Raw genomic sequence first — 26,584 nt, 5'->3', positions numbered from 1 at the left:
ATTTGTGATGTTTTTAATCCTCTTGATTTTTAAATATCTAATTTTCCATTTTTCAAACTATGGGACCATCAAGTATGTGATGACAAAATTCTTAAATATATTCTTTTGAAAACACTCTTGGTGTTACATGATAGGTTTTGAGATAGAAAAGGAGAGTCCTATAAACACAGGCACGTCTGTTCACCTTTACATATAGATATGATCTAGGGGTTTTAAAATGTCTTAAGAGGTTCCAAAAAGTCCTCTCAGACCTCAGTAACTACAGGGAACAAGAAATGGACCAACGTTTCTCAGAGTCAGAGAACATCAGAGTTTTAACAATGACCTAGTCCTAGCCCTTCACCTTGACAGTAAAGAAGAGGCTCAGACAGTAGTACGCGCTGACGTTCATACGCTCAACTGAAGTGTGTGTGCAAGCCGAACAATGAGCTTGCAGGAGCTCCTGTGAGAGGCGACAGAGAAATAAAATAACAGGCCAGACAGAAATACCAAGGGGCAGAGAAACAGCAACTGTGAGACCCACAAAGAGATGGAGGAGCCCCGGGTACGAAATCCAAGAGACCAAGACCAGAGAAAGAACAAAATTACTAAAGCGAGGTTAAAACATGGACAGAGACCAAATGGTAGCAGCAGAGGAGATATCTTAACTGAAGTCTACAAAGGGCTGACAAAGGGTGACTCCAATACCCAGAAGCTTCAACCTGGACTGAGGTTTCCGGCCTCTATTTTATTAACTGTACCCACCCCTGCAGAATCACTCTCCTCTTAAAATGGAGGCAGTCACAGCCACCAGATTGTACACGTGAATCTTACCACTGCTAAGGGCGTAAACCAGAGGCATTTTTGAAGGTGTGCTAACTATTTCAGGCCACTAGGGTGCTACTTCCCGCCCCCAAAGGCACACTTCACTTAATGATCTCCATTTAGACCCCAAGAATTAATGTCCCTCCTAAAAGTGTACCCTTTATTCCTTACACCAGTGATTATCACTGTTTATAAGGTACTTCAAGACCCCCACAGCCTATGGAAAAGTGAAATGCAGCTGTAATTACATGGGCAGTAACAGAAAGGTAGGGGTAGAAAGAGCTCGGTTCCTCAGAGAGGCAAGCCACTGCCTAGAAAGTGACCTCAGGGAGGAATCACGCGCCCGGACGGAGGCACGGCCGCGCCGCCCCCGCTCCGCTTCTACCTCCCCGCATCCCAGGCCATCTGGTCCACCTGTCCGGGAAGCAGGCGGGCGGGGGGTCGCGGGGAGGGGGCCGGCTGGCCGCGGGGCACAGGGGTAGCGGGCGGCTCTCCCTCGCCCTCCTCCCTCCCGCGATTCCCGGGACGCCCAGGCGCCCTGCGCGCCCCTGACCGCGCGCGCGCGCGCCCCACTATCTGTACCTTTACTCTGGGGAGGGTTCTGACTCCGGTCCCGGAGGACGTTGATCTGGTAGACAGCTCCGTAAGGCTCAAAAAGTTCTTTCAGCTCCTTTTCCGACCAGGACCGGGGGATCTGTCCGACAAACATCTTAATGGCATCTGGGTCTGGTTGGTCTGAGTGATCCAAAGCGCCGTTCATCTTGTTGGCTGTGCCGTTACTGTCAAAAAGGGAAGCGGGAGCCAGAGTTAGGGCTGCAGGGTGAGGGACAGGAAGACAGAAAATCGGGGGTGGGGGCGGGGAGGCGGAAGAGGAGCACGGGGCAAAGTGCCTAATGAGTCGTGGAAACGTGATGAACTAAAACAAAGCACAGGCACCATTAGGTTGCTCCTCAGCGGCAGCGGCGAGAGCTCTCACTGCAGGCTGCTGTTCAGTATCGCCGCCCGACCCCGGGCGGCGCCCTGCCGGCTGTCACCCGGGGCGTGGACATCTTGAAACCCGGCTCGGGAGGCAGCTGCAAGTTAAGAGCAGGTCTCGCTTGGCTAGGCTGCCATCAAAGCATCCACAGCGTTATCAGCCCCCACACTGGCTCTCGCGTGGAAAGAAAGGCGGGGCTGGATTTCTGCTGGCTTTCCCACCCTTCCACCCCTTTGGGGAGGTTTTTGGAAGAGAGGAGAGAGGTGGTAATAATAAAGTCACATGAAAAGAAAATGAAACACTCGGCAGTCCGTCAGATGACTAATGCAAGATGCTGGTGATGAATTTGCAGAGCGCGCGAGGCATCCATGTGTGCATCAAATTAGTATGTTGTTGCTGCTCGGAAGGGAAAGTGCTCCAGCAATGCGGCTGGGTGCAGCCGATTGGCTGCCCACGCTGGAGAAAAGGGCCCGGGCGGGGAGGGGGGCTCCCATTTAAAAAGCACGTTGTTTATGGGACCCGGGCACAAAGGGTTTAATTCAGAGAGGCAAAGGCGATCTCAGAATTGCCTGCTTTGTGCCGGGAGGAAAAAAGAAAAAAAGCAGTCCCAGAAAGTTGAGTTCCCGCTAAAGGACACTGAATATTTCAAATCTTTCACACTCCGTAAATTGCTCTCTGTATATCTGACATCCAGATGTTGCACTTGAGCTCTAAACAACCATACGTTCGGGAGAGAAAAGAGGAAAGTCTGCCTTTTCCTCTCCTAGCTTCAGTAAATATTTGGGGCCGATACAAAGGGCAAGACCATAAGCTTTTACATATCAATCCTCCTTAATGCTGTTTCCCAAAACCCTTCTTTGAAAGAGACAATGCTTGTTTAGAAGGTGCAATTCCAGTCACCACCATGTAAAAGGATGATGAAAGTGTTTATGTTTTACTTGGATTCCGCCCCCACCCCATTTGAGCTGCAGTATATAGTAAAGCAAAACCACATACCCTCTGTCTCCCCCGCATACCCCCCCCATGCACCCTAAACCCACCTACTCTGCCCAGCGAAAGGCTGAATGCCCTAAGCAGCATTCGTCTGCAGTACTGTGCTCTTGACTCCCAGCCTGTGAAAATACGGTAAAATGCACTTAAACTCGGCAGACGTAGAACCTACAGAGCCTTGTCCACGACTGTCCCTCAACCCCCAGCCTCCAGCCCAGAAGGCAGAAAGAAAGGGCCACATGGACTAAAACTTCACTGCAAATGGTCACTTCACTGTAGTCTCAGGGTAACAGTAAGAAGGTTTTCAAAGATCTTAAGTAGGCTTCCTTATTTCAATCAAAACCCATCAGAGCACCTTAAATTTGCTGTGAAACTAGGCTAGTCCTGAGCCCTTGGTGGTGGTGGGGGGGAAGACACTGATGGCTAACAAACAAACAAACAATAAAACCTATGGAAAGGAGAAGTCCTGAATTCAATTTAATCCCGAGGGGAAAATGATGCCAAATACTCTCCACTAGGTCCTGGCTTCAATTCCTACTTCTTATCCCCCAATTTACCACTCTGTTTTTTAATCCTTGAGATAAACAATCAGACTAACTTGAAGCACTTTCAGAGCTTTCTCTCATCAACCTTATTGTCATAAAAAATGTTCTGCCGAATACAGTGTTGAGCACAAAATCTTCCTTCAACAACTCAGGTGTAATGCAATGCCTGCTTAGATTAGAGTGCGGAGCATTTAATCTCGTTCCTGTGCACCTCTACTGCTTTTCAAATCGCCCTCTGGGAATTCAATAAACACTTTAACCCGTGGAGCCCGGCTCGGGCAGGGCGGAGGTGGCAAAGGCCCACGCAGAACAGAATGTAGCATTCACAGCTCGCTGACAGTGTGGCAAGACTTATTTCTGGGACAGGAAAGGCTTGTGGTTACCGCTGTTGACAAGCAGCTAGAACGAAAAGAGGAAGGCGTTGCCACAGGTCCCAGCTAACAGAGAACGGAAGTTCAAGAAATGGGGCTGCCGCATCGCGTCTGCACAAAGCGCCGTTAAGACAACTGAGGGGTCAGGCAGCAGCACACTGGTCCGGCTATCTAGAGCAAGCATTCATGGGTCTCCAAATGAGGGGCCGTTTTTACTTTCTCAAAAAATACACACTCACCGAGGTGCATAAAGGAAGGGACGCTGCAAAGAGGGTTTACGCCCTTTGGTCTTTATGTTGGTATGTGTTTATAATCCCCGTCCCCCCGCCAGCCATCCTTCACAGGTGCCTTTAGATCTCTTGTACCCTGAGGCAGAGGAGTGTTGGGGCTCAGGGTCTGAATCCTGGCACTACCACTTCCTAACTGTGCTGCCCTGGGCCTCAGACTCTGCATCTGTAAAATGGTAACAAACTCCACCTCATATAGTCATGTGCTTAGTACAGGACGTGGCCGCGGGTAAGTGTCTAATAAGTGTTAGCTGTTTCCGCTGTTCATCTTTTCTGTGCACTTGTGATGCACTAGAAATGAATGAACATCACAAGTCTACTTTTCAATCCAATTTTTTTCATAATATGGACTCAAACACAATTCATATCCTAAGTAATAATAATAATAACAGGCATCTTTCAGCGAGCACTTATATGCCAGATACCATGCTAGGTGCTTTAAATACATTATTTCTAATCCTTATAACGTCTCTATGAGAAAGTATTATTTTCCAGATGCAAACGTCTAAGAAATAAATTCCTTTTCTAAGATTACCGGCTTATACATTGTAGAAGTAGAATTCGAACCTGGGCCCAATGGGCTCCAGAGCACGGAACATTTCTAAACCATCATGTGGCCACATATTGTATCAGGTCTGCTTTGGGCTGAGAGTGAACAGCTTATGGTAAATCTGTGAGAAGTCAAGGCCAAGAGCAAGACCTACTGGTTCCCTGGAATCACACTGCCAAGTAACAGGCGGCACTATTAGGAACACATATACGCATCTTTCCTCTTTCTGTGTTGGAATTAGGGTGCAAAGTACTGAACTTAAGAGTCCATGAAGGCTACCTTACAATCCACATTTTCTCCATAATCGTATAACGTGTCTCCATCTCCACTGACTGCCTCCCTCTCTATTCCCACCGGATCACATCGATGAGCACCTCTCACCCATATCTGCATCCTTTCCCAACTACCTGCCCATTTTGCAAACAAATGTTCCAAAGATTTGCATCAAATGCTAAGAGCATGCAGTCCCTTCCCTTAAGTAAATCCAACTATGTCTAGCTGTTACACAAATTCAAAATAACACATCTGGGACTTCCCTGGTGGTCCAAGGGTTAAGATTCCATGCTCCCAATGCAGGGGGCCCGGGTTTGATCCCTGGTCAGGGAACTAGATCATCCCACATGCTGCAACTAAAAGAGCCTGCATGGCACAACAGAGACCCGGTACAGCCAAATCAACAGCAGCAGCAGCACATCTTCCAGATCAAAGCATCAGTGGTCCTACCCCACTGATGACCCCTGTGCTGCTGAATCCCATGCCCTGGATGCTGACGGTATTGCAGCAGCCTGGGTAACTCTGTTCTCCTGTGTGAGAGCTCCTCCTTCTTTGGACTCCCAACTTTCTTCCCAGCTGATACTCATTTCTACCAGAGACTTACTGACTTCTTTTGTCCTCATGGGGCTGCAAGTGCTGACACTTCTAAGGAAGCCAGAAATCATGTGTCTAACACTTAAACCTTTTGGAGGTACTTGCCAGAGGCCACAGCAAACCAATTCGATCTACACAGAGGCGTAATTATGGGAACAGATACCCTAACTCTCAGTAAAACTCTCAGCAAGATCTTCTATTTACTGGAATCTGATCTCGGGCTTAGAAAATTAGACTAGTTTCCTTCCCCACACTCCCTAGCCATCCTCAGCCTCCAGGACAGTGCAGGAATTAGGTTCAAATTCAAATATTTATTGAGAGCCTACTCTTTGCCAGAAAACTCTGCCAGGTACAGGACACACAGCATCACAACAGCTCCAAGAAGATGGAATTATTATCCCTGTTCTGGAAATGAAGCAATCGAGAGTCACAGAGGTAAAGTGTCTTTTTCAATGTCACACCCCTAAGAAGAGGCGTCTGCAGAATCCGGACACAGTATGAAATAACGGCCAATGGTTACTGCTTAATATCCCATGAACTGGGTTTCTCTAGGGTGATGTTTCCCTTGGACTCGGTGGCCACTGGCAGGCCCGAGACACAAGCCATACCTCTCTGCTGGCGCCCCACCTACAAACTACAATACCATCCTGGACGCCAATTCCGCTTTTGCTCTCGGCCAAGTGCCAACCATCAGGCTCCTCCAGGACAGATGCCATATGGAATTGGACCACGAGTTAGAGAGCACTAAGCCAGCGGGCACTGGTGGTATTAGTCTCAGAGCCAAGACGAAAATATAACGATGTTCGGGGAGAAAATGCTGGTGCTTACTCTTTGCTTTCAGCACTGGCACTGACCTACTTCCCTACTCTATTTTCGAGTAAAGAGAACTAGACCAACAGAGAATATGCAAAATCTTCTGAGGTTCCTCTAAGCAGCAAAATATTACAGAAATTACAATAATTGATTCAATGTATTCTTATTATTGTTATTATTTCCAGGACACAAGCTTTTATGAGGTCCAGTGAATGCAGGTTTCTTTTTGGAGAATGCAAACAAAAGAAGTGATATTTCTATTCTTTTATCTTGCTCTCATTGGACAGCAACCTTCTGCATTACATCTCCATCTCCCTTATCTATACAAAAGGAAGAAAAACAAACTTACAAAATGGGTATGAGAAATGCCAAGTGGCTGTAAGTAATTTTATAAAAGTTGAAAAAAAGGACATAAAATGCCACCTTCAGAAGGTATACAAACCTGAAAACATCACAAAAAGATGCCTTGTCTTGGAGAAATTTTGAATAAAAGATAGCTAATCTCCTTGGTAATTACAAATAATCTTATTACTCCCATACTTTTTTAATCCATCTTACTTTGGTCCTTGGAATATCCTGCATCAGCACTGCCACCTGTGTGCAATGATGGGAATGTTCTATAACCTGCACAATCCAACAAGGGAGCCACAAGTTACATGTGGCTACTACACACTCGAAATGAAGTTAGGGCAACTGAGAAACGGAATTTTAAGTTTTATTTTACTTGAATTAATTTAAACTTAAATAGCTCTAAATGCAAATATAAGTAGGTTTTTTGTTTGCTTGTTTTAAAGACAAATAGGAGTTGAGATTCACCAAAACATTTCATCAGATAGTTGTGCTGGGAAAGTAGAAATGAAGGGCCAGGAAAATGACACCAATGCTTGAGTCACCCGAGAGCTAGTCAGTGGGCAGTGGGCGGGCCTGGGCTCTCGTCTTGGCTCAGCATTAAATTAACTGTGGGATCCCAGGCTAATCCTGTAATCACGCTGTACCTCAGTTTCCTCACTTGTAAAACAGAGACACAACAGTTCCCATCTGGTTGTTAGTTTCTCTAATTCTGCGAGTGGCTGGTCGCTCGGGGCTTCTGCCAGAGAGAATCCTCTCTCTCAGTTTGCGCCAATTCTTCCTAGTATCTCAACTGCAGTCAGCAGACAGGCCACTCTTTCAAAGGGCCTGGGGACCATTTTTTAATATCCCTTGTACTTAAGTAATAGCCCATGAAGAAACAGGTTTTGGGTGGCGATCGCAGGAAACTCTCCAAGGCTGAGCTGCGTGAGGCACAAGCAGGAAGAACCTGGCGATGGGCCTGGTGGCGGGCAACGGGATGGTGTGAAATTCAGTAACGTTAACAGCCTTCTACACTGTCCCTGTCGCTGTTGCTCACTATTTAAGAACAGAATTCTCTCCTCGATGGATTGGCAACGTGGTGCGAGGGGTACAGCATCAGCTCTCTGTCACTCCACTACTCGCTGGGGATCAGAGAGGGGCCCCGCTCCAGAGTTGCAACCTTCTACTCTAAACCTAACCCTCTCCATTTAAGAAGAGGCATTGGCTGTCATCCAACCTCGAGCTCTGGGAACTGCAGCTCCCTTTGAAAACACACCACTTCGGGGTCACCATGAAGAACACCTCTATCTCCTGTGCCTGCCTTTCAACACGGCACCTCTGCACTGCACCGATACAGGTGCATCTCCATCAGCGGGATCCTGGTGTTAGATTCTGGGGGACCTAACGAAACTCTCCGGATATCAGTTTACTCAGCAATCAGATGATGAAACCAAGGCCATTCCTGTATTTACCTGGAAGGTATGGATATAATTTCTCACATGCAGCCAAAGTTTTGTGAGTCATGTCTCCACCAGTTATAGAATGGTAACAGGACGGGGCCCTCAAACTTGGAGGTGAGACTTCTGCAGATCAGCTGGTGAATTCACAGAAGATTAAATAGATCAAATAATACCCTAAGTCGCTGAAGGAGGCAAAGCCTTTCTCCAAATGGTCAAATTGTAAATAAATTAGTTTGTGCTCCTCTGAAGAAAAGTTCAGGTTTCCTGTAAGTACACACACATGTAACATCTTCATCCCTGGCCTTTGACAAAACTTGAAATGAAATAAAATTTATTAAGAATGGACAGCACATCGATTTCATTCGCAGATGACTAGGAAAGCACGCATTTGTGATGGGCCTTCCACTGGACGGCTGGAGTTAACGCAGGATTGCATTTGGATGCAGGTCTAAAAGTTATCCATTCGATTACCGGGGTAAAATGTAACCCTGGTTCGTAGGAAATCATTCCTTCAGAAAAGGCCTCACAACACGGGTGTCTGGACTCACCAAGGGGAAACATTAGCTTATCTCAACCTGACTGCGAGTAAAAAGCAACAAGCTAGAAAACCCCCCCAAAGCAGTAAATGTGGAGGCATCCAGGGGGTACCTGAAGGATGAACACACACAGCCCGCGCTGGGAAGGCAGTGAGGCATCAGCTCCGGACAGCCCCCGCCCAGGGAACTCATTTCCTTCTGTGATTTATCAGAAATAGTTCCGTGGACTGCAGAGCAGAAGGTATTTGTATGGGAGAGTTCTTTAGATGAACTTTTAGAAATGGCAACAGGGAAATAATCATCACGCAGAAGATTTATATCAGCCTTCACCTTTTCCAAGTGCTGCTGGAGCACACGTTAATTAATCCTCCCACTCCAAGGGCCGAGGTCAGCGCTTCTGCCCCCACTGCACAGATGAGCCAGCGGTGGCCGGGGTGGGGGGTGCACTCGCTCGGGGCGCACACCCCTTCTAGGTGCCCCCAGGCTGTTTCACCTGCCCACCGCTAAACGCTGCAGAATTCACCTGTTTGCTTGGGCAAGCACTTGCAACTGGCCCTTCTGGATGATGGAGAAGACACTGGCTTGGCCTCCGTTAAGTAACTGAACCCGTGAATCATTGTGAAATGAGGACGGGTGTGAGGGACAACTCAGTACTGGCCCAAACTTCCCAAACCGAACACTTTTACCTAAAATGTCTCTCCCCTATTCACGTTCCGGCAGCGAGTGATGAAAACGAGGGATGTATATTGAGAGTGACGACACAGCTCCTGGTACCCTGCACCTGGGCTTTAGCAACTGTGCTTTTCAAGGCAGATAACTCCTGCTTCTACCGCTGGCTACAATATTTTGCCTCGAGTTACTTATGCAAGAAAAAGAAAGCAATCAGGGCGGATTCACAACACTCTCCATCCACTGAAGAAATACTGGTAGTGAAAGTGGGTGGTTCACCTTTGTGGGATTTCAACCCCTACTCCTGCCCCCGCCCCGCCCCCAAAGGTTATTTGCACACAAAGCCCTTTTCTGACTCAGGTATTGAGGACCTGTGTTTTGTCAGGCACGGTGCTGTTTTTTTTTAAACATTTTAAAATTTAATTTATTATTTTTTTGGGGGGGGGAGCTGCGTTGGGTCTTCATTGCTACGCGTGGCTTTCTCTAGCTGCGGCGAGCAGGGGCTACTCTTCATTGCGGTGCACGGGCTTCTCATCGCGGTGGCTTCTCTTGTTGCGGAGCACAGGCTCTAGGCACGTGGGTTTCAGTAGTTGCAGCACGTGGGCTCAGTAGTTGTGGCTCATGGGCTCTAGAGCACAGGCTCGGTAGTTGTGACACACGGGCTTAGTTGCTCCGGGGCATGTGGGATCTTCCCGGACCAGGGTTCGAACCCGTGTCCCCTGAATTGGCAGGTGGATTCTTAACCACTGTGCCACCAGGGAAGTCCCATGGTTTTGGGTTTGAAGGAGAGAGAGTTGAAACATATGTAATTTATGCCCTTAAGCCACTAGTAGCCACTGATCAGAGTCAGCCGTATGTACAATATAGAATCAAACCACAGAACGCTAAGGCCCAGAAGAGAGCAGTATACACGGGCCTGCCGTCAGCCAGCCAGAAGGGATACATCTGGCCATGGGGACTGGCATTCAGCATCGTGAACCACGCTACATCCTCGTGGTCCAACTTGCCAATGGAATCTGCAATCATCAGAGCCACAGGATGATAAGCTATCCCTGAGTTGGCAGTGAGACTGAATGAAAACCACTGCAGCAAGGGAGCTGGGCCTGGAGAGAAAGCGGCCACAGGTGTCTCCCATCCCGTGGAGCATACATTCGAGACAGGGGACCTGAGCCACCTGGAGAAGAGTGCCACGCGGACCCATGGCTGGACGGCCGTCACCCGCACTGCTGACCCTTGAGCTCGGGGGACAGCCCAGGGTCCCACCTCTGCTCCCAAGGCCATCAACTGGAAGCCCATTCCGTCCATGAAGCCCTTCCAGGTCCGCTTTTCACCCTGGCCTCTGGACTATCTCCTCTGCTGTCACCCCCCTCCAGCATTCCTGTCACTCACTATTACTCTCCTTGGTCTGGTCTGATCAACCCTCCCACCTGACCCTCTCCAGCGACAGCTGGCAGAAGGCTCTGGCATCACCTGGATCTCAGCACCTTTACAAATAACCTCTTCCCGTCTCCCTTTCCTCCAGCTGGGTTTCACGTTCAACTTCCCTGTTTTTCTTACTGCCTCAAACTGCCCCCTGCTCCACCCCGGATCCAAGACCAGGAATAATGTCTTACACAGAACACGCACACGACAGAGTGATTGCTGGCCTGCACCCCACCCCTTCTCTGACTGTTGAACCTATGGAAACTGTCATTAACTGAGCCCCCAATTCGGCACATGGTGAGACTGTGAAATTCCTGAGGACAGGGATGTCTTAATCATTCCCTCAATGCGCATTTCGGAGGTGACCCCACCATTCAGGCATTATTCAAGGTGCTGGGGATAAAACACTGAATCAAATCAGGTAAAACTGCCTTTATGGAGCTGCTATTCTAGAGCAAGGCATAAAACGAGCAAACTAAGTAAATCTTCTAAGAGACTGGAAAGAGATCATTTCAATGGAGAAAAAATAAAGCAGGAAAGGGAGATGGGAAGGGTTGGATGCCACGGCACAATTCTAAATAAGGCATTCAGAGAAGGCCAGCACGGTGCCTTGAATTCAGTCTCAGTATAACCTCAATGCATATTTTCTGAAAGAAGAGATTTAATACAGCGAGAAGTCTTAAAAGTTGTCAACATTCAATCACACACTACACAATCCGTCACTACGATCATAAAGAACCACGTTATCCCACCTGGAACTGTTGTATTGAATCTGGGGGTCAATACACCTATAACCAACGAGTTACTGAGTCAGGCCTGTTTTCCCTGAAATGCCCACTGGGTCCACTTGTCCTGGTGCAGGCACTGTCCTAACTCTGACTACTCTGATGTTAACATCATTGCAAAACCGTTCAGGGGGCTCTCCTACTTTGGACCAAAGGACCAAGATTTCACTGACCTTTGTGCTGCCCTCGGATTCACAACTCTATCTATCCTTCCGTTAAATATTGATCATCTGTCCATTCATTATTCATTTCATCATTTATCAATGGCAAAATTTAACCTCAGGCTGCTCTTTCCTCAACCTGCCTCTGGCCTACCTTCCTCAGTCATAAATGATGTGTAATCAAGGAATACAACTTAAACTGAATGCCAGCCTCAGGGATGCAGCCAGCAGTAGAAGGGTGGAAGATAAATGCAGAGGAGATCAGTAATGTGGCTGTTTCCTTCCACTCACCTGGAAAATCAAAAGCTGACAGTTAATAAGAACTAACTATGTCATATTAATGACCATAGTTTAGATCAGAAAACAGAATCCATTTGTGAACAAAGGTGTGTATTTCTGTACAGTTGCCATTTATGAGGTTCAGATGTACTTCTTTTTTTCTGCTAATGCCTTCAACTCATGATTGTGAAATGCCAAAAACAAATACCAAAAAAAAGGACATTAGGACTTCCCTGGTGGTCCAGTGGTTAAGACTCCGTGCTTGCAATGCATGGGGCGTGGGTCTAAGATCCTGCATGCTGCGCGGTGTGGCCACAAAGAAAAAATAATAATAATAAAAGTTTTTTTTTTTTTTTTTTTTTAAAAAGGACACCAGAGCAGTCAAAACGTATTTCACAAAGTTTCTGGCCTGATGTTTATGCCCCTTAAGCCCTTTGGGGGAGCTTCCCAATCCTTTACTCAAAGATTTCTTGTTTTATGTTGGTAGGTAGCTGGGGCTGACTTACATTCTCCGGGAGTTCCCAAGGACAGCCGCCCAGCAGAATAATTAATTTGTGTAACGACTATCAAGTCTCATCTACAGGGTCACATTATGCTCAACAAATTCTGTTTAAGAACGCAAGGAAGTATATAATGTATCGTTAGGAAGAATTCCTTCCAAATAAGAACAAAGAGAATCACTGCCCTTCAGGATAAGCTTTCAACTCTACTACAAACTCAGCTAATCAGACTGACTCCCCTACCTGGGGGGCTCCAGGTAGCTGAGATTTTACTTTCTCATTCTAACACGGCTGTGAGCATCAAAACTCAAAATCCGTGGACCATCTAATTTGCTGTCGTCACATGCAGAAACCGATTGTGCTGAGATGCTTCGACTTTGGGGGGGGGTATTCATTTTTATTAAGTATTCTGCTCGATCTTTTTTTTTTTTTTTTTTTTTTTTGCGGTACGCGGGCCTCTCACTGTTGCGGCCTCTCCCGTCGCGGAGCACAGGCTCCGGATGCGCAGGCTCAGCGGCCATGGCTCACGGGCCCAGCCGCTCCGCGGCATGTGGGATCTTCCCGGGCCGGGGCACGAACCCGTGTCCCCTGCATCGGCAGGCGGACTCTCAACCACTGCGCCACCAGGGAAGCCCTCTGCTCGATTTTTATCTGCCTGTTTTTTGGCTGGGAGAAGTGAGAGAGGTGGGTGAGGACTGGGGCAGAGATGAGTCGTTTCTCTTGTGGGAGTTGGTTTTTCCAAAGTAAATTATGTTTGTTCCCTGATCAAGCAGCCAACTTTAATTCTTTCTCTTCAAGACATCACAAAACATGACGCTTGAGGTTTGAAAATGAGAAATAAAGGGCCCATATAATAGATGATTGTGTTATCATTCACGGGACTAACCATGAATTTTTTAGATCTTTCTGTCCCAACATAAGAAAAGGTGCTGACAGGTTTTAGAGGAATTGCACTAAATTCCTAGATAGCAGTCCAAAACATGTGCCTCTCTGATAGTCTGCTTAAAGCAATGGAAAAAGAACTTTGCCAAGTTTGTGTAATTACTTGAAGATGACCTCCAGAATTGTATGCATGTCAGCTCTTTGTGTGTTTCCCTATGAGCAAACATGCTGGCTTGTCATGCTACAAAACTCCATTTCAAAAGACAAAGTCCAAATGACATTCCACTTTGCTAGTTTTTAAATCTCTAAATCACTTCTTAAGATGAAATCAATACCAAAGACCACATTCTGATTCGGAAATCTATAGGCCTTCTCTCTCTCTCTCTGCATGTCACAAATTCCATTTAGCATCTTAAATCACCAATTAAAATAGGCTTTGACATTTAATTTGCTTACTCCCTAAAAAAACACACCATCAGCTCTAACCCCCTAAACAAATAAGAATAGAAATAGGATTATGTGCAAAATTATAAAGGCTGTTATTCCACAAGGCTGAATATCATCATATCAAAATTCCCCATAGCTGATTTTTTTTAAAAGCCATTTCTTCATTTTTTGACACTACATCTGGCACAATGAATACAGATGATCATTTGTTTATATATCTGTCTAACTGCCTCTCCCAAACACAGCCAGATGGAGTCTTTCAGAATCAAATTAATTTCAGATTAATTCACTCTGGACCCACTCCAGTTCCATGACTCCTTGCTTTGAAGCACCAACCAAACTGATGGGAAGTCATGAACTGAAAAGAGCACAGGTTCCTCGATATCAAGGGGGAAAACATGACACAAAGCTGGCGTTGCCTCCGTGTCCAGAAAGTGATCCATTCGGGCACCACAAGATGCCAGCCTAAGGCCTGGTCAACACTGCACAGTGTCAAAAGCGTCAAGCAAGAATTTCCTCCTGGATCCAAAGAGGATCACGGTTAATACTACATCTAATATTCATAACGCCTTGAGAGGATGACAGTCAAAACGAGCGACCTAATTACTAACACGAGAACCAGGGAGGTCACGGTAAACTTGCCCGTCTCCGCGGAGCCAGGTGGGCCACTGGACTCGGGAGAGTGAATTCTCAACGCCCCAAGTGCAGAATCTCTATCTCGAGCTGTAGCTACTGAAGGAACCATCACAAAACGTAACCAGGCTCTGCTTGCTGTCAATCTCGGCGGATGCCTTTATTATCATACTTGTTTCAATTGCAATTTGGGTTTCCATGGAGACACAACAGTCAGCTCTAGAAAATTATAAGATAAATGTCAGGCAGTGATAACAGTGTTAATGAAGCTTCGGTGACAAGCAGCTCCGCGCTTCAAATAATAAGCTTATTTCTATTAGCATATGTATAACCTGTCAAAAAACCTGGGAGAGAATATTAAAAATTAAATATCAATCTATCTACATTTAAGAGAGAGCGGGGAGAGGCCCCTCTGGAGTGGCTTAAGTTTGGTGGGTCAACTTGAACAAGAAAAAAGAAAGTAACCACTGCTTTCTTGGGAAAATGAGGCACCAGTCATGGCTCTCAATGATGCTTTAGCTGACATCCAGAAATGCCTTACTTCATCCAGCAGTGGAGAGAATTTTTTCTTAAAATGTGGTTAAAGTAATCCCTTTTGTTTCTGGAAGCTAAGAGCTCAACTCACTAAGTCTGACGGTGACAGACTGAGCTTCAGAGACATATGCTACAACCAACCTTATGGTAACTGGATGGATGCATTCCCCTCTCCTGCTCCCCTCCCTAGGTTGCTGGATAACTATAATTGGATTGCTAGAATTCAGAATCCAGAACTATCCTTGACTAGTCTACAGCCAAACATGTGCCACTGAAACTTTACCAAGAAGTATCTGTCAGATCACAAAAAAAAAAAAAAAGGACAACTATGGATTTATGTAAGTTGGATGCATTCTGAGTACACAGATTAATACAGTGAGACGGTGAACAACAGCACAGTTCAAGGTAAGATTCCATAAAAAGAAATGGAAGGAAAAATAAGTTTCCTTTTATTTGGAAAAGATGATTTAAGAATGGAACAAAAGTTGTATGTTTTCTTCATGAACATCCTCAAGGACCTTGAAAAGTTAAAAGGGTAACAATTCTGCAAATCAAAGTCTTTCCAGGAAGACACAAGGAAGACCTGTACATATAAACTTCTCCTTCACAGTTCATGCTCTCTGAACAATCCCTGCCATAGTGCCCATTATTATTTGATTCATTCCACCATAGTTTTGTTCATTTATTTAACCACTGTTCATCGAGTGCCAGGCACTGTGCTCAGAACACAATGATGAGTAAGACACTGTCCCTGCCCTCACATTTCTCATTGTTTAGTAGCTCGTACAACTGAATATCCAAGATCTTGAATAAGGTGTCACAATGTTCTCTTCTGTCCAAAGTTTGGTCCTTATGGAAGTGACTACACAACTATGCTTTTCTGGGGTAAGGCAACGCTTTTTGCTACACCTCTGCATTGGGAACAGCTGGCTGCTGAAATCCTGTCTTTGTCTGGATCACTATAACAAAAATACAACATAGTGGGTGGTTTATCAACACCAGACATTTATTTTTCACGGTTCTGGAGGCTGGTAGTCCAAGATAAAAGTACTGGCAGATTCCGAGTGTGATGAGAGCCTGCTTCCTAGTTCCTAGATGGCTGCTTCTCCCTCTGGCCTCACACAGTGGAAGGGGCGAGGGAGCTCTCTGGGGTCTCTTCTATAAGGGCACTAATTTCATCATGGGTGATCCACCCTCATAACCTCATCACCTCCCAAAGACCCCATCTACTTAATACCACCACCTTGGGCGATAGGTTTCAACGTATGAATTTTGGGGGAGAAACATTCACTCCATATCACGCTCCTTAACCACTCGTAACTCCTCCCTTCTCCCAGCTCCTCTCTTCAGGAGGAAAATTAATGGCATCAAACCCAAGGTCTAGGATATAACTGGACCATGGTGCTAGGGTAGGAACTTTTGGTGCAGCTTTTGAAGAAGCTACAGGTGCTTGTTTCCCCAGAGAGGGTTGCTTTTCTCTTTGGAATGTTCCCTTAACTCCACATGGCTGGTGCCGATGGCCCTAGGGCTGCCCCTCACTCCCAGCTTTGCAAGATCTAGCATGGCAGATCCAGGAATCGCTTAAGCCAGATGCTCTGGTTTTGAGAAGAAAGGCAATCCTGAGTTTCCTAAGAGCTTCCCGACATTCTTTCCTCCCTAACTGAATTCACCATGAAGATGTGAAGACCCAGGGATTCAAGTCAGGGTTTGGTCCAGAAGAAACAGCCTCCGGCCTCCTTCTAGGTTAAGGCTTAGCTCACAAGGCACTAAGATCTTTCAGCTCTCTTGTGGCCAAGCTGGTTCTCTGAGCATCAGGGGTCCCATACACAGTGTCCCCCGGGCATCCGTCATGGTACATCTGCAGGAGTGGTAAAGCTGATAGAGGATTCCAGAGCTCAGAAGCCTCTCTACCTCACTCCACTGCAAGGAATTAATGTGTCCTTACCTCAAGGCAAAATAATGCAAAACAAGCCAAAAACTATCAACCACAACAACAGACCTCTATAATATTGTGACGTACTCTCATACTCCCTGGTTTCTCTTCCTGTTATCCCACCCATGATATGAAAAGATATGAAAGGAGAAACAATTCAAGAGCACCCAAAACCCAAAACACTAGCAATATAATTCTTTAATAGGGCCAAAGTGGTCCTCTGAATCCAGGGGATATACAGGAAAAGTCATGAGGTTTAGATTTTATAACTCAACTTGGACTGTGGGACTTGAGATCGAAAACTTTTCAGTTGTAAATCAAATCCTAATACTATGTTACTAAAAACCGGGTGAGGAAACATCCATGGTCATGGAGACAGAGATTATAAACAGCATGCCTTTGTCTCATTAGTTAAATATCCTTACCCTGTCAGGGTTCATGATTAGGACTCCTCATTTACTTTTCCCCCTGGAAAAACTTTTCACAACTTCACATCACTCTTGTAAGGTCTTGGGGAGTCAAAGAGAGAAGCTGAAAAGTCACCTACAATGATTACTGTGGGTATTTTTAAATTGTTGAAATAATCACTCTTATCTTTAATAACAACAACACGAAGCATATTACAATAGTTCTTCAATTTTAAAATGACAGCTCTAAACTGGGGCAACCAAAACTACAATCATAATTTTCCAGAACTGACAACATTTGCTAAAGAGACTCCTTGAGGAGAAGGACGTTATATACGTGGGAAATAAATAGGAGATGATAATTCGAGTGTAGCACGGCTTTAAAAGGGAGTTCAGAACTGAAAGCCGGAAACAAATTGCTACCTAGGTTTTTCTTGTTGTTGTTGAATGTTGCGAGATTTGACTACATACAGGCGGCTCAGCTCTGGCTGATCTGCAAGGCAACCATGATTTGAAAAGTATTAAAAGTATCTTTTAGATTCTAGGGTTGTATGCTTGTTAGACAAGGGCATAAGGCAATCAAATCCAATTAAATTGAAAAGGAATTCCTGTATCAATGGAATCATTAAAATATGACCATGAAAGAAGCCTTTCCAACAATGCAGAATGGACAGTAAGTTCCTCTAGGACCTGGAATGACACGGTTCATGTGCATATGAAAATGGACACACTTTATTATGCTGGAAACATGCACGGAGTTAGTAACTGTGCCCAGCAATAAAGATGACAACCATGGAAGGTGTGATACCTGGGATCTTGCTTTTAGCTCCATGCTTGCTTTGAAAATCACGATCTGTTGGTTGGTTTGTTTCTAGAATGAGGGAAAGCAAGACTACTTGGAACGATTTATGTCTTATCTTACTGAAACTGACAACAAAATAGAAACACTACCTATACTGAAACCCAAAAATGCATCAAGGGCAGGAAGATACAAAAATATTAAAAACCACCACCCAAATGGCTCTGAAAACAATTTTAGCTCCCCTCCCTGGGTCACATGATACCAATTCTGGAAATCACATTTCTCCTGGGAAACAGAACTGTGTGAGGTTTCGTGTGTGCACAGTATTGTGAATACGCTGAACAGGAGAAAGGCAATTGTTTGGAAATCCGCTGACTAGACAGTATACACCTGAGTGAATGGACACCTTAGGACGGAGGCTATTCACATGGCGGGGGGGGGGCAAGATGATGAGGAAACTTCCTAATTACGTACCTACGACCCCACACATGCTGTGACAGCAGCTTGTTTTTGAGGCTTCCACACAGAGGTTTCATTAGCAACCCAAAGCATCGTGACGTCAGTGGACAGCTTGGCAACGTTCCACCCCCTCACACAGGGACTGTGAGTGCAGAGCATGGAAAGATCCAGAAATAACAGGAACGCCAGAGGCGTCCTGAAGCCACACTGAGGAAGTTCAAACCCTTGGTGTTCATTTCAGACACTGCATCTGGAAATCCCACCTCGTATGGCCACGGGGCTCATCTTCATGTGTACTGTACTTAGAAAGAATTTGTTCTTGGGGCATTTTCATCTAGGTGCCCTTAAAACTTCAAGATCTGTGGGTTCAGCTGTGTGGGAAAGTCAAGTTGCACCAGCTGATGAAGACACAGGCAATCTCCTTAATATGCAGGTTAATAATCTAGCTGTGGGTGGGAGGGACTGGAAATCAGCAGAAGGTTCCCTCTGGTCAATGGGTCACTCGTGATAAATGGGTTCTAGCTAGGAGTCAGTTCACCTGTGAACCTGGAATGGTAAGATTTACTAAGCCAGTTTTTGACTTACTAACTGGTCATTACTGACAGGTTACTAGGGCTGTTTTGGGGGTTGTTTTTAAGACAACAATCGCTAACAGCAAGGGCAACTGGCTTCACTGACTGGAGGGAGATATTGCCTTTTTTTCCCTTTTCTTAATTAACACCAACATTCAAAACCCTGACAGAGAATAAGGGTGAAATAAATTATGGAATCACTTATGTGTGAAACCATACGTTATTAAAACTACTCTAAATGGGTCCTTAATCTAAATAAAGATGGCCATTTTAGGAAGCCAAGCATCTCAGGAATCAGAAAGGACACAATGTTATTCTGACCCAAGACATCAACAGTGTACCATTTTGCCACCCAGCCAAAGTATCAATTGTCCTAGACTCTTATTAAAATTCATGTATGTCTCTTCTGCTACATGAGTCTCAGCTTCAATTATTTACAGCCCTATATTTCTGTTGGTTAAAGACAGGAGAAAGAAGCAGACTGGGCAAAATTCTCTTCTAATATTTGTACGTTGCCTATTCTAACCAGTCAGCAAAAGCAACTCCATCTGTTCTATGCTGTGTAAATGAGTTCCAGGACCACCTTTGGCAAAATCTGAATGCAGCACAACGCATCACGGTATAGGGTTCTCTTTGATGCTAAAAATATCGACTTGGGGATGGTGGGAATACCTTTCCCTCTGTTAGTTTTAATACAAGGGATCTCAATGAACATTTAGGAAAAGCACTGGAGTCTCTCAATAAACCAAGTCCTTGCCATACCAGGTCCAGTCTCACTGCTGCTTAACTTATGCAAATAAACAAGAACAGGTGTTTTTTGGCAGCTCCCATGGTGCTAAGCTCTAGTCCTCCTTTAATGTAAAATTTATTTGAACCTAACACCTGTACACTATTTCTGACACTGTCAGGCCAATTGTCCTTCTGATGTGTGGCTCTCGACAGGAAAAGAAGGCACTAGGTTGCCACCGTGACCACTCTCCGGCTGGGAGGAAGGACATCTCCCCACGTGTGACACCGGGCATGACTCTACATGGCAGTTTTACACACTGTGGTCAGGTGTTCATAAAAATAAATTTTCAAGTGACGCAGTCACTTGAACTCTCCAGCTATGCCATGGAGATAAGGACAATCAGAGCAATTTCCTCCTAATAAAATCAGCAAACAGTGATTATATATGTTTCTGTAACTTAAGAGTCACATTCCACGCAAGAGAAATGCACTTCCTCACGTTTCTTGCCATGTGATTACGAAGCACCGAGCTCGATCGTTCTAACAGGCTTACCCTACTTAATTAACAGGCATCCTGATTTGTATGCACAGGGGCCACACTCAAAAAAGGCTTATGGGGACAAGCTTTGCATGAGCCTTTTATTTTTTAATGACTACAGAAGCTCTTGGGGCCCATCATATTAAAAGAAACAAAAAAGGAGGGAAGTAGCATTGGTTTTTCATTACTTCTGCCTCTGAAGCTAACAATCTCAAAACGAGAGCTCTTTAAACATTCAGCAGTCAACTAAACTGTGACCTTTCTGACTTGGCCAGCCAACAGTTTTCTGTCGGTACCACTACTGCTGGCATCGTGATGATTCCTCACCAAGAGCAAATGAAAAGTTGCAATTCCTCTCCCCAAGGTATCATTCCTTCACAAAAGCAAAAACCTGAAGGTCTCAAGTACTAGTTTCACTTGAATCCATCACCTCCTGTTCATTCCTATGGTCATCACCCTAGAGCATCTCTGTGCTTAAGCAATGAGCCTGGCGCATACAAGGAATCGGCAGTGGATGCATGGATGGAGGGATGGATGGAGGGATGGATGGAGGGATGGATGGAGGCATGGATGGAGGCATGGATGGAGGGATGGATGGAGGGATGGATGGATGGGATGGATGGATGGGATGGATGGAAGGATGGATGGAGGGATGGATGGAGGGATGGATGGAGGGATGGATGGATGGGATGGATGGAAGGATGGATGGAGGGATGGATGGAGGGATGGATGGAGGGATGGATGAAGGGATGGATGGAGGGGATAAACAACTAGAATACAGTAATCTGTCTCTTAGTTCAGGTACTGACCTTAAACTCTAATGACTTCTAGTAACATTTATTAAGGCATTAATAAATCTGAAATACCATTTTGTAAAACTGAATACTAATTGTAAAGCTACATTTACCATTGTGGGTCCACCTTTTTCTTTTAAATAAACACATCCAGTCTAGGTCTGACTTCATTGCCATGGCCCTGGGCTGGCTGTTAACTGCTTTACTTTTTTCACCTAAGCGATGTCAGGGAGACCAGGAAAAGATAATACTATACGGATCAACACACTCTGGGTTGCGGCTGTGGACTGTGAAAGGGAGATGAGTTATCTATTGACATGGAGAATCAGGTGCCTCTGACCTCAGAAGGAAAAGAATCCTAAAAAGACCTAGTCAATGATAGAAAAGATTCCCTCCTTCAGGAACGTGAAGAGCAACCACCCAGAGACAGAGCACATGAATACTTGGCCGGCGAGGACTGACGGAATGTGGTGCACAGAGCCAGACACTCTTCTCCCATCCACTCTGTGTGTCATTTCTCTCGGCCAGCTAAGGATGCATTCGTGGCCTGACGGATGCACAGGCCACACAGGGATAATAATAAATTGGAAAGGGAAAACAAACCAAGTTCCGTGTTTAGACTGTAACAAAAATGTTTCCTCCCTATGAATGCATGTAAAACACTACTTACTGAGGTACCATTATCTGAATGATTCATTCATTCATAATTGATTGTTTTCCTGAGTGCCTACAAAATACTACAAAACATTTCTAGGAAGTGTAATCAATGGAAAAGAGGGAGGGTTTGATGATAGCCAGACTCAAGTTCAAATCCCAGCTCTGCAGCCTTCTAGCTGGGCAAGTTACCCAAGTCCTTCAGCTAGAGAATGAATGCAACGAGGCCCGTGTGCTGTCGTGAGGATTAAGTGAGCTGTTTTAAATGTTAAACCACGCGTGGAAAGAGTGTAGGTGCCTTCTCATTGTTCTTTGATTTTTTAAAGTAATATCTGGAAAATGTAAAAATGCATAAATAAAGAATAAGTGTTTCTCATACAAGGTAAATAGCAGTATGTAAGAACCATGACACCGCAAGCACCCAGAACGCTAAGTATAACTTAACTAATATCGACAAAGATGCTAAAGAAAGAAAAATAACAACTTCTTTTTACTATATAGAGGCCTGCCTGGACTTTCTACTTGGCGTAGCTGTGGCTGTTCCACTTTTAGGTTAAAGGGAGATCGCTGTTTACTACCCTCTCTCTGCAGTCACCATGCATCTCTCCATAGCTCACTTCCTCTCTCTACTTCCTGCCTCAGCATCCCCACCCTTCCTCAGTAACCGATTTGAGAATACAGATTTCCCCAAGCAATTCAAGCCTTTAATATCTCCACCCCACCAATTGGTTCTGGGTGAACAATTCTACCTGATTCTCATATTAAATGTAATCACTCACTAGGCAACAGCGTTTGCAAACACGGGAGTCCTACGTACAGCTTGCCACTCTTTGCTTGGTCAGCACAAAGTGTGTTGCAGAGCCGCTTATGCATCCTGATGCCCTCGCAAACCTATCTGAAGCACAGCCAGCTCTTTCAATGACACATAAAAGTATCTCTGCCACACAGATGCCGGAGACTCATTTATGGACCAATTACAGGACTGGAGTGGCAGCAATGTTTTACATTTGTTCTGTTTCGTATTTTTAGCCTGGGCTTTTTTCCTTTCGTGGATTATGGTAAATACAACATTTGCTTCCAGAATGTGGGACTTGCTGGGATCATAAAGGAAAGTGCCTGACAAGCAGATTACCTTGGGCTACTGCACTGTGGGGATGGGGATGCAGACAGTTACGCTAAGTGGCTGGATTTAGTCAAATTCAAGTTCTATCAAGCTGCCTTGGCTTCAACACAGAAATCAACAAGGGAGCCTTGGTGTGTAGTGTATTTTCAACTCCCCGGCCCCGCAATCAGCACATCCCTATGAAGGCCTCACAGTTAGAGAGGGTTGAGAAGATGCTCTAAGAAAAAAAAAAAAAGAAAATCAATCAAGGATCCTGTCAATTTGTTCCTCAAGTTTCTTTCCTTTGTAAATTGCTTGCTCAAGATGAAACTAACAAAGGAGTCTGGAGAACAAAGTAAAACAAGCAGGATGATTCTACCGGAAGCTACATACTGCCCATCTGTGGAGCCAGAGAGTAAACACTGCACGCAGCACTCTGCTCTGTCCTGAGCAGATGACATCCCACAGCTAAATCTATTAAAGCAACAACAAACTATAAGTTGGACATTTTGCCTCCTTGCCCAAATACACAAATCACTATGAGCCTGGGGGACAGATGTTTTTTCTTCCTCTCTTACATGCCTGCAGCCTTTCCGACCCTGACACAGACAAGCAAGGTACTGAGCTGTAAACGCAGAGCTGAGACTGTCTTTTAGAGGCAATTACACTGAAACTTTGTTCCAATGTCAGGAAATGTGGCATTTTCACGAGATAATGCCCATATGAAGCACACCAACTAGACGCCTAGAGAGTGAACCTGAAAATGAAAATGTTACACGTAGCTGGGCATTAACACTGGAAATGCTGTAAGTAGCTCTCCTGGTCCATACAGGGATGCCACTGGCATATGGCGGTGCCGTGACTATACTGTAGTATTCAAAGAGCTGACTCCTGCATGTCTGTGCATTTTGTTGAATAGTTTCCCTTTTTTGAGGAATAATGTAAAGACATTCCACCCCCACTCTGATTTTGTTTTTAAGTCAGAGGTAGCCTTCAAAGAGAAATATAGTTGAATAAAAGATGACCATAGAGCCTCCCTGGTGGCGCAGTGGTTGAGAGTCCGCCTGCCGATGCAGGGGACACGGGTTCGTGCCCTGGTCCGGGAAGATCCCACATGCCGCGGAGCGGCTGGGCCCGTGAGACATGGCCGCTGAGCCTGCGCGTCCGGAGCCTGTGCTCCGCAATGGGAGAGGCCACAACAGTGAGAGGCACGCGTACCGCAAAAAAAAAAAAAAAAAAAAAAAGATGACCATATATGCAAAGCTATTTCTAGAGATTTCCAAATATAAAGGGATGTTCGGCAAAGCACTGAAAAGGTTAAGGGAAGACCTAGACTGGTGTCTTAGATGAGGGTTTTGAACTCGGGAATAAACAGCATGAAATACTGCCGGGTATTCACGGGGCTAAGGTAACCAATGTGAGGGATGCAACGGATGAGAAATAAGGGAAGAAGAGAAAAAAAAGCGGCATGCGTATTAGAAAACTTCCAACTGATTCATCTGGGGTGAAAATCATTCCAAACGCAGATATCCTACATGCTGATGGAGGTAGCAACACAGTAAGGGCAAGAATTACCTGGCTGGAGGGGTAAGTCAGCCAGGCCAACAGGTAACGTGAAGAGAAAGGAAAAAGAATTGAGACCTCAAGCTGCAGTGGTAGGGTCCCCAGGACCTGGAGAGATGTGAATGTGTTTCTTTCCAAAAACCTAGCATTTCAGGGGTTTGAAAATTTCAGGACACAGGCTCACCTCAGAGATAACTGCAGTTGGGTTCCAGACCCCTGCAATAAAGTGAATATTGCAGTAAAGCGAGTGGCACAAATTTTTTGGTTTCCCAGTGCATATAAAAGTTATGTTCACAATACATCTGTTAGTCTATTGAGTGTGCAATTATGTCCTAAAAAACAATGTTCAGGGCTTCCCTGGTGGCGCAGTGGTTAAGAATCTGCCTGCCAATGCAGGAGACACGTGTTCGAGCCCTGGTCCAGGAAGATCCCACATGACGCGGAGCAACTAAGCCCGTGTACCACAACTACTGAGCCTGCACTCTAGAGCCCGCAAGCCACAACTACTGAGCCCAAGTGCCACAAATACTGAAGCCTGCGTGCCTAGAGCCTGTGCTCTGCAACAAGAGAAGCCACGACAATGAGAAGCCCGCACACAGCAGCGAAGAGTAGCCCCCACTCACCGCAACTAGAGAAGGACCGTGCACAGCAACGAAGACCTAACACAGCCATAAATAAATAAATAAATTTATTAAAAAAAACAATGTTCATACCTTAATTAAAAATAATGTATTGCTAAAAAAATGCTAACTGTCGTCTGACAACACAGGGTTGCCACAAATCTTCAATTTTTAAAAAAGAATGCATTATCTGCAAAGTGCAATAAAGTGAAATGCAATAAAATGTAACCCTATACTGGAATCATAATTACTAAAAAGCATCAAAATAGTTTATTGAACTCGATGTTAGGATTACAAAAAAGTGACAGACAGAACCACCTTAGGAATCGGCAGGCTAAGGGAAATATCTTTATCAACTTAAATACGGAAGAAACGTGGAATGCATGTGTGACAATTAGAGGCACATGAGACAGAATAGAAGAAACACGAGACAGAACAGAAGAAATAAAGAAGCAGGTGGAAGGAAGTTCTCCCAGGGGAGGGAGGACATGCCTTGGCTTTACTGTAATGTCTTCCTAAACGACCTGACCTTCCATCTCACCTGCCCATTCATTCCACGCACCACTGCCAAGGTCTTTTTTCCTACTTATGTGTTTATAAGCCCCTGAGGTCACCACTCTCTCAGGGAGAGCCCATATACTTTTAATCTTGACATTCAAATTCTTCACCATTGGATCCAACTGAAAATTCCAGTTCTTTCCCTATTTTCCCTACAAGAACCCTCAGGCACAAACTTTTCTATCCCATCGTCTGCCTCTGCTCCTTTCATCATTCACTTCTGTAGCCCAGAATTAGCTTCCTACTCCATCAAGAAGCAAATTACCATTCAAGACACACAATAGGGCTTCCCTGCTGGCGCAGTGGTTGAGAGTCCGCCTGCCGATGCAGGGGACGTGGGTTCGTGCCCCGGTCCGGGAGGATCCCACATGCCGCGGAGCGGCTGGGCCCGTGAGCCATGGCCGCTGAGCCTACACGTCCGGAGCCTGTGCTCCGCAACGGGAGAGGCCACAACAGTGAGAGAACCGCGTACCACAAAAAAAAAAAAAAAAAAGACACACAATAATTAATTCTTCTCCAAACTCACCACATAGTTTTTGTCTATGTAAGCCATCTGATGAATAATCACAATTTATGTATCCCATATATTTTCATCTTATATAGTTACCTAATTATTGGATATTTATTATTTATACAGTCCAGTATAGTGGCAAGACCACAAGCTATGGGGCCAAAGGTACTGGTTGGAGTTGGAGCTCCACTGCTTCTAAGTAGGCCCACAAGACATGGAGAAATCTAGGGTACAGTCTTTCACTAATGAAATGTCTGTAAGCATGTGACAGATCACAGTCGTTTCAAGTCTCAAAAGACATACTGAATGGGACAGTCCTCTGCAAACGATTAAAACACTCTATACCATACATTATGTGATCATCTTTCTGATTTGACTCTAAGTGTCTTGAGGGCAGGATCCAGGTCCAAGAGATCTTTGGATTCTCAACTTCATCTATGGAGGCACATCGGGATCTAAATAAATATGCAATTATTAACTATTTTGCACTTCAAAGGCAAC

General features: G+C 45.2%; 1 protein-coding gene across 6 annotated transcripts in view; it reads right to left on the bottom strand.

Moving 5' to 3' along the window:
* Positions 1-26,584, bottom strand: part of CELF2 (CUGBP Elav-like family member 2) — a 527,802-nt gene that overhangs the window by 165,866 nt on the left and 335,352 nt on the right. For 5 of the 6 annotated variants that reach the window (XM_060160102.1, XM_060160117.1, XM_060160126.1 and 2 more), the window contains one exon: positions 1,387-1,583. In XM_060160102.1, the coding sequence (XP_060016085.1) occupies positions 1,387-1,583 (197 nt within the window). Of the gene's footprint in view, positions 1-1,386; positions 1,584-1,740; positions 1,848-26,584 lie in introns of those variants that run through there. The other variant, XM_060160130.1, reaches the window with a different exon arrangement.

Source organism: Lagenorhynchus albirostris, chromosome 1 (assembly GCF_949774975.1).
Source record: "Lagenorhynchus albirostris chromosome 1, mLagAlb1.1, whole genome shotgun sequence".
Classification (NCBI taxonomy): Eukaryota; Metazoa; Chordata; class Mammalia; order Artiodactyla; family Delphinidae; genus Lagenorhynchus; species Lagenorhynchus albirostris.
This window is presented reverse-complemented; position numbering and strand designations above follow the sequence as displayed.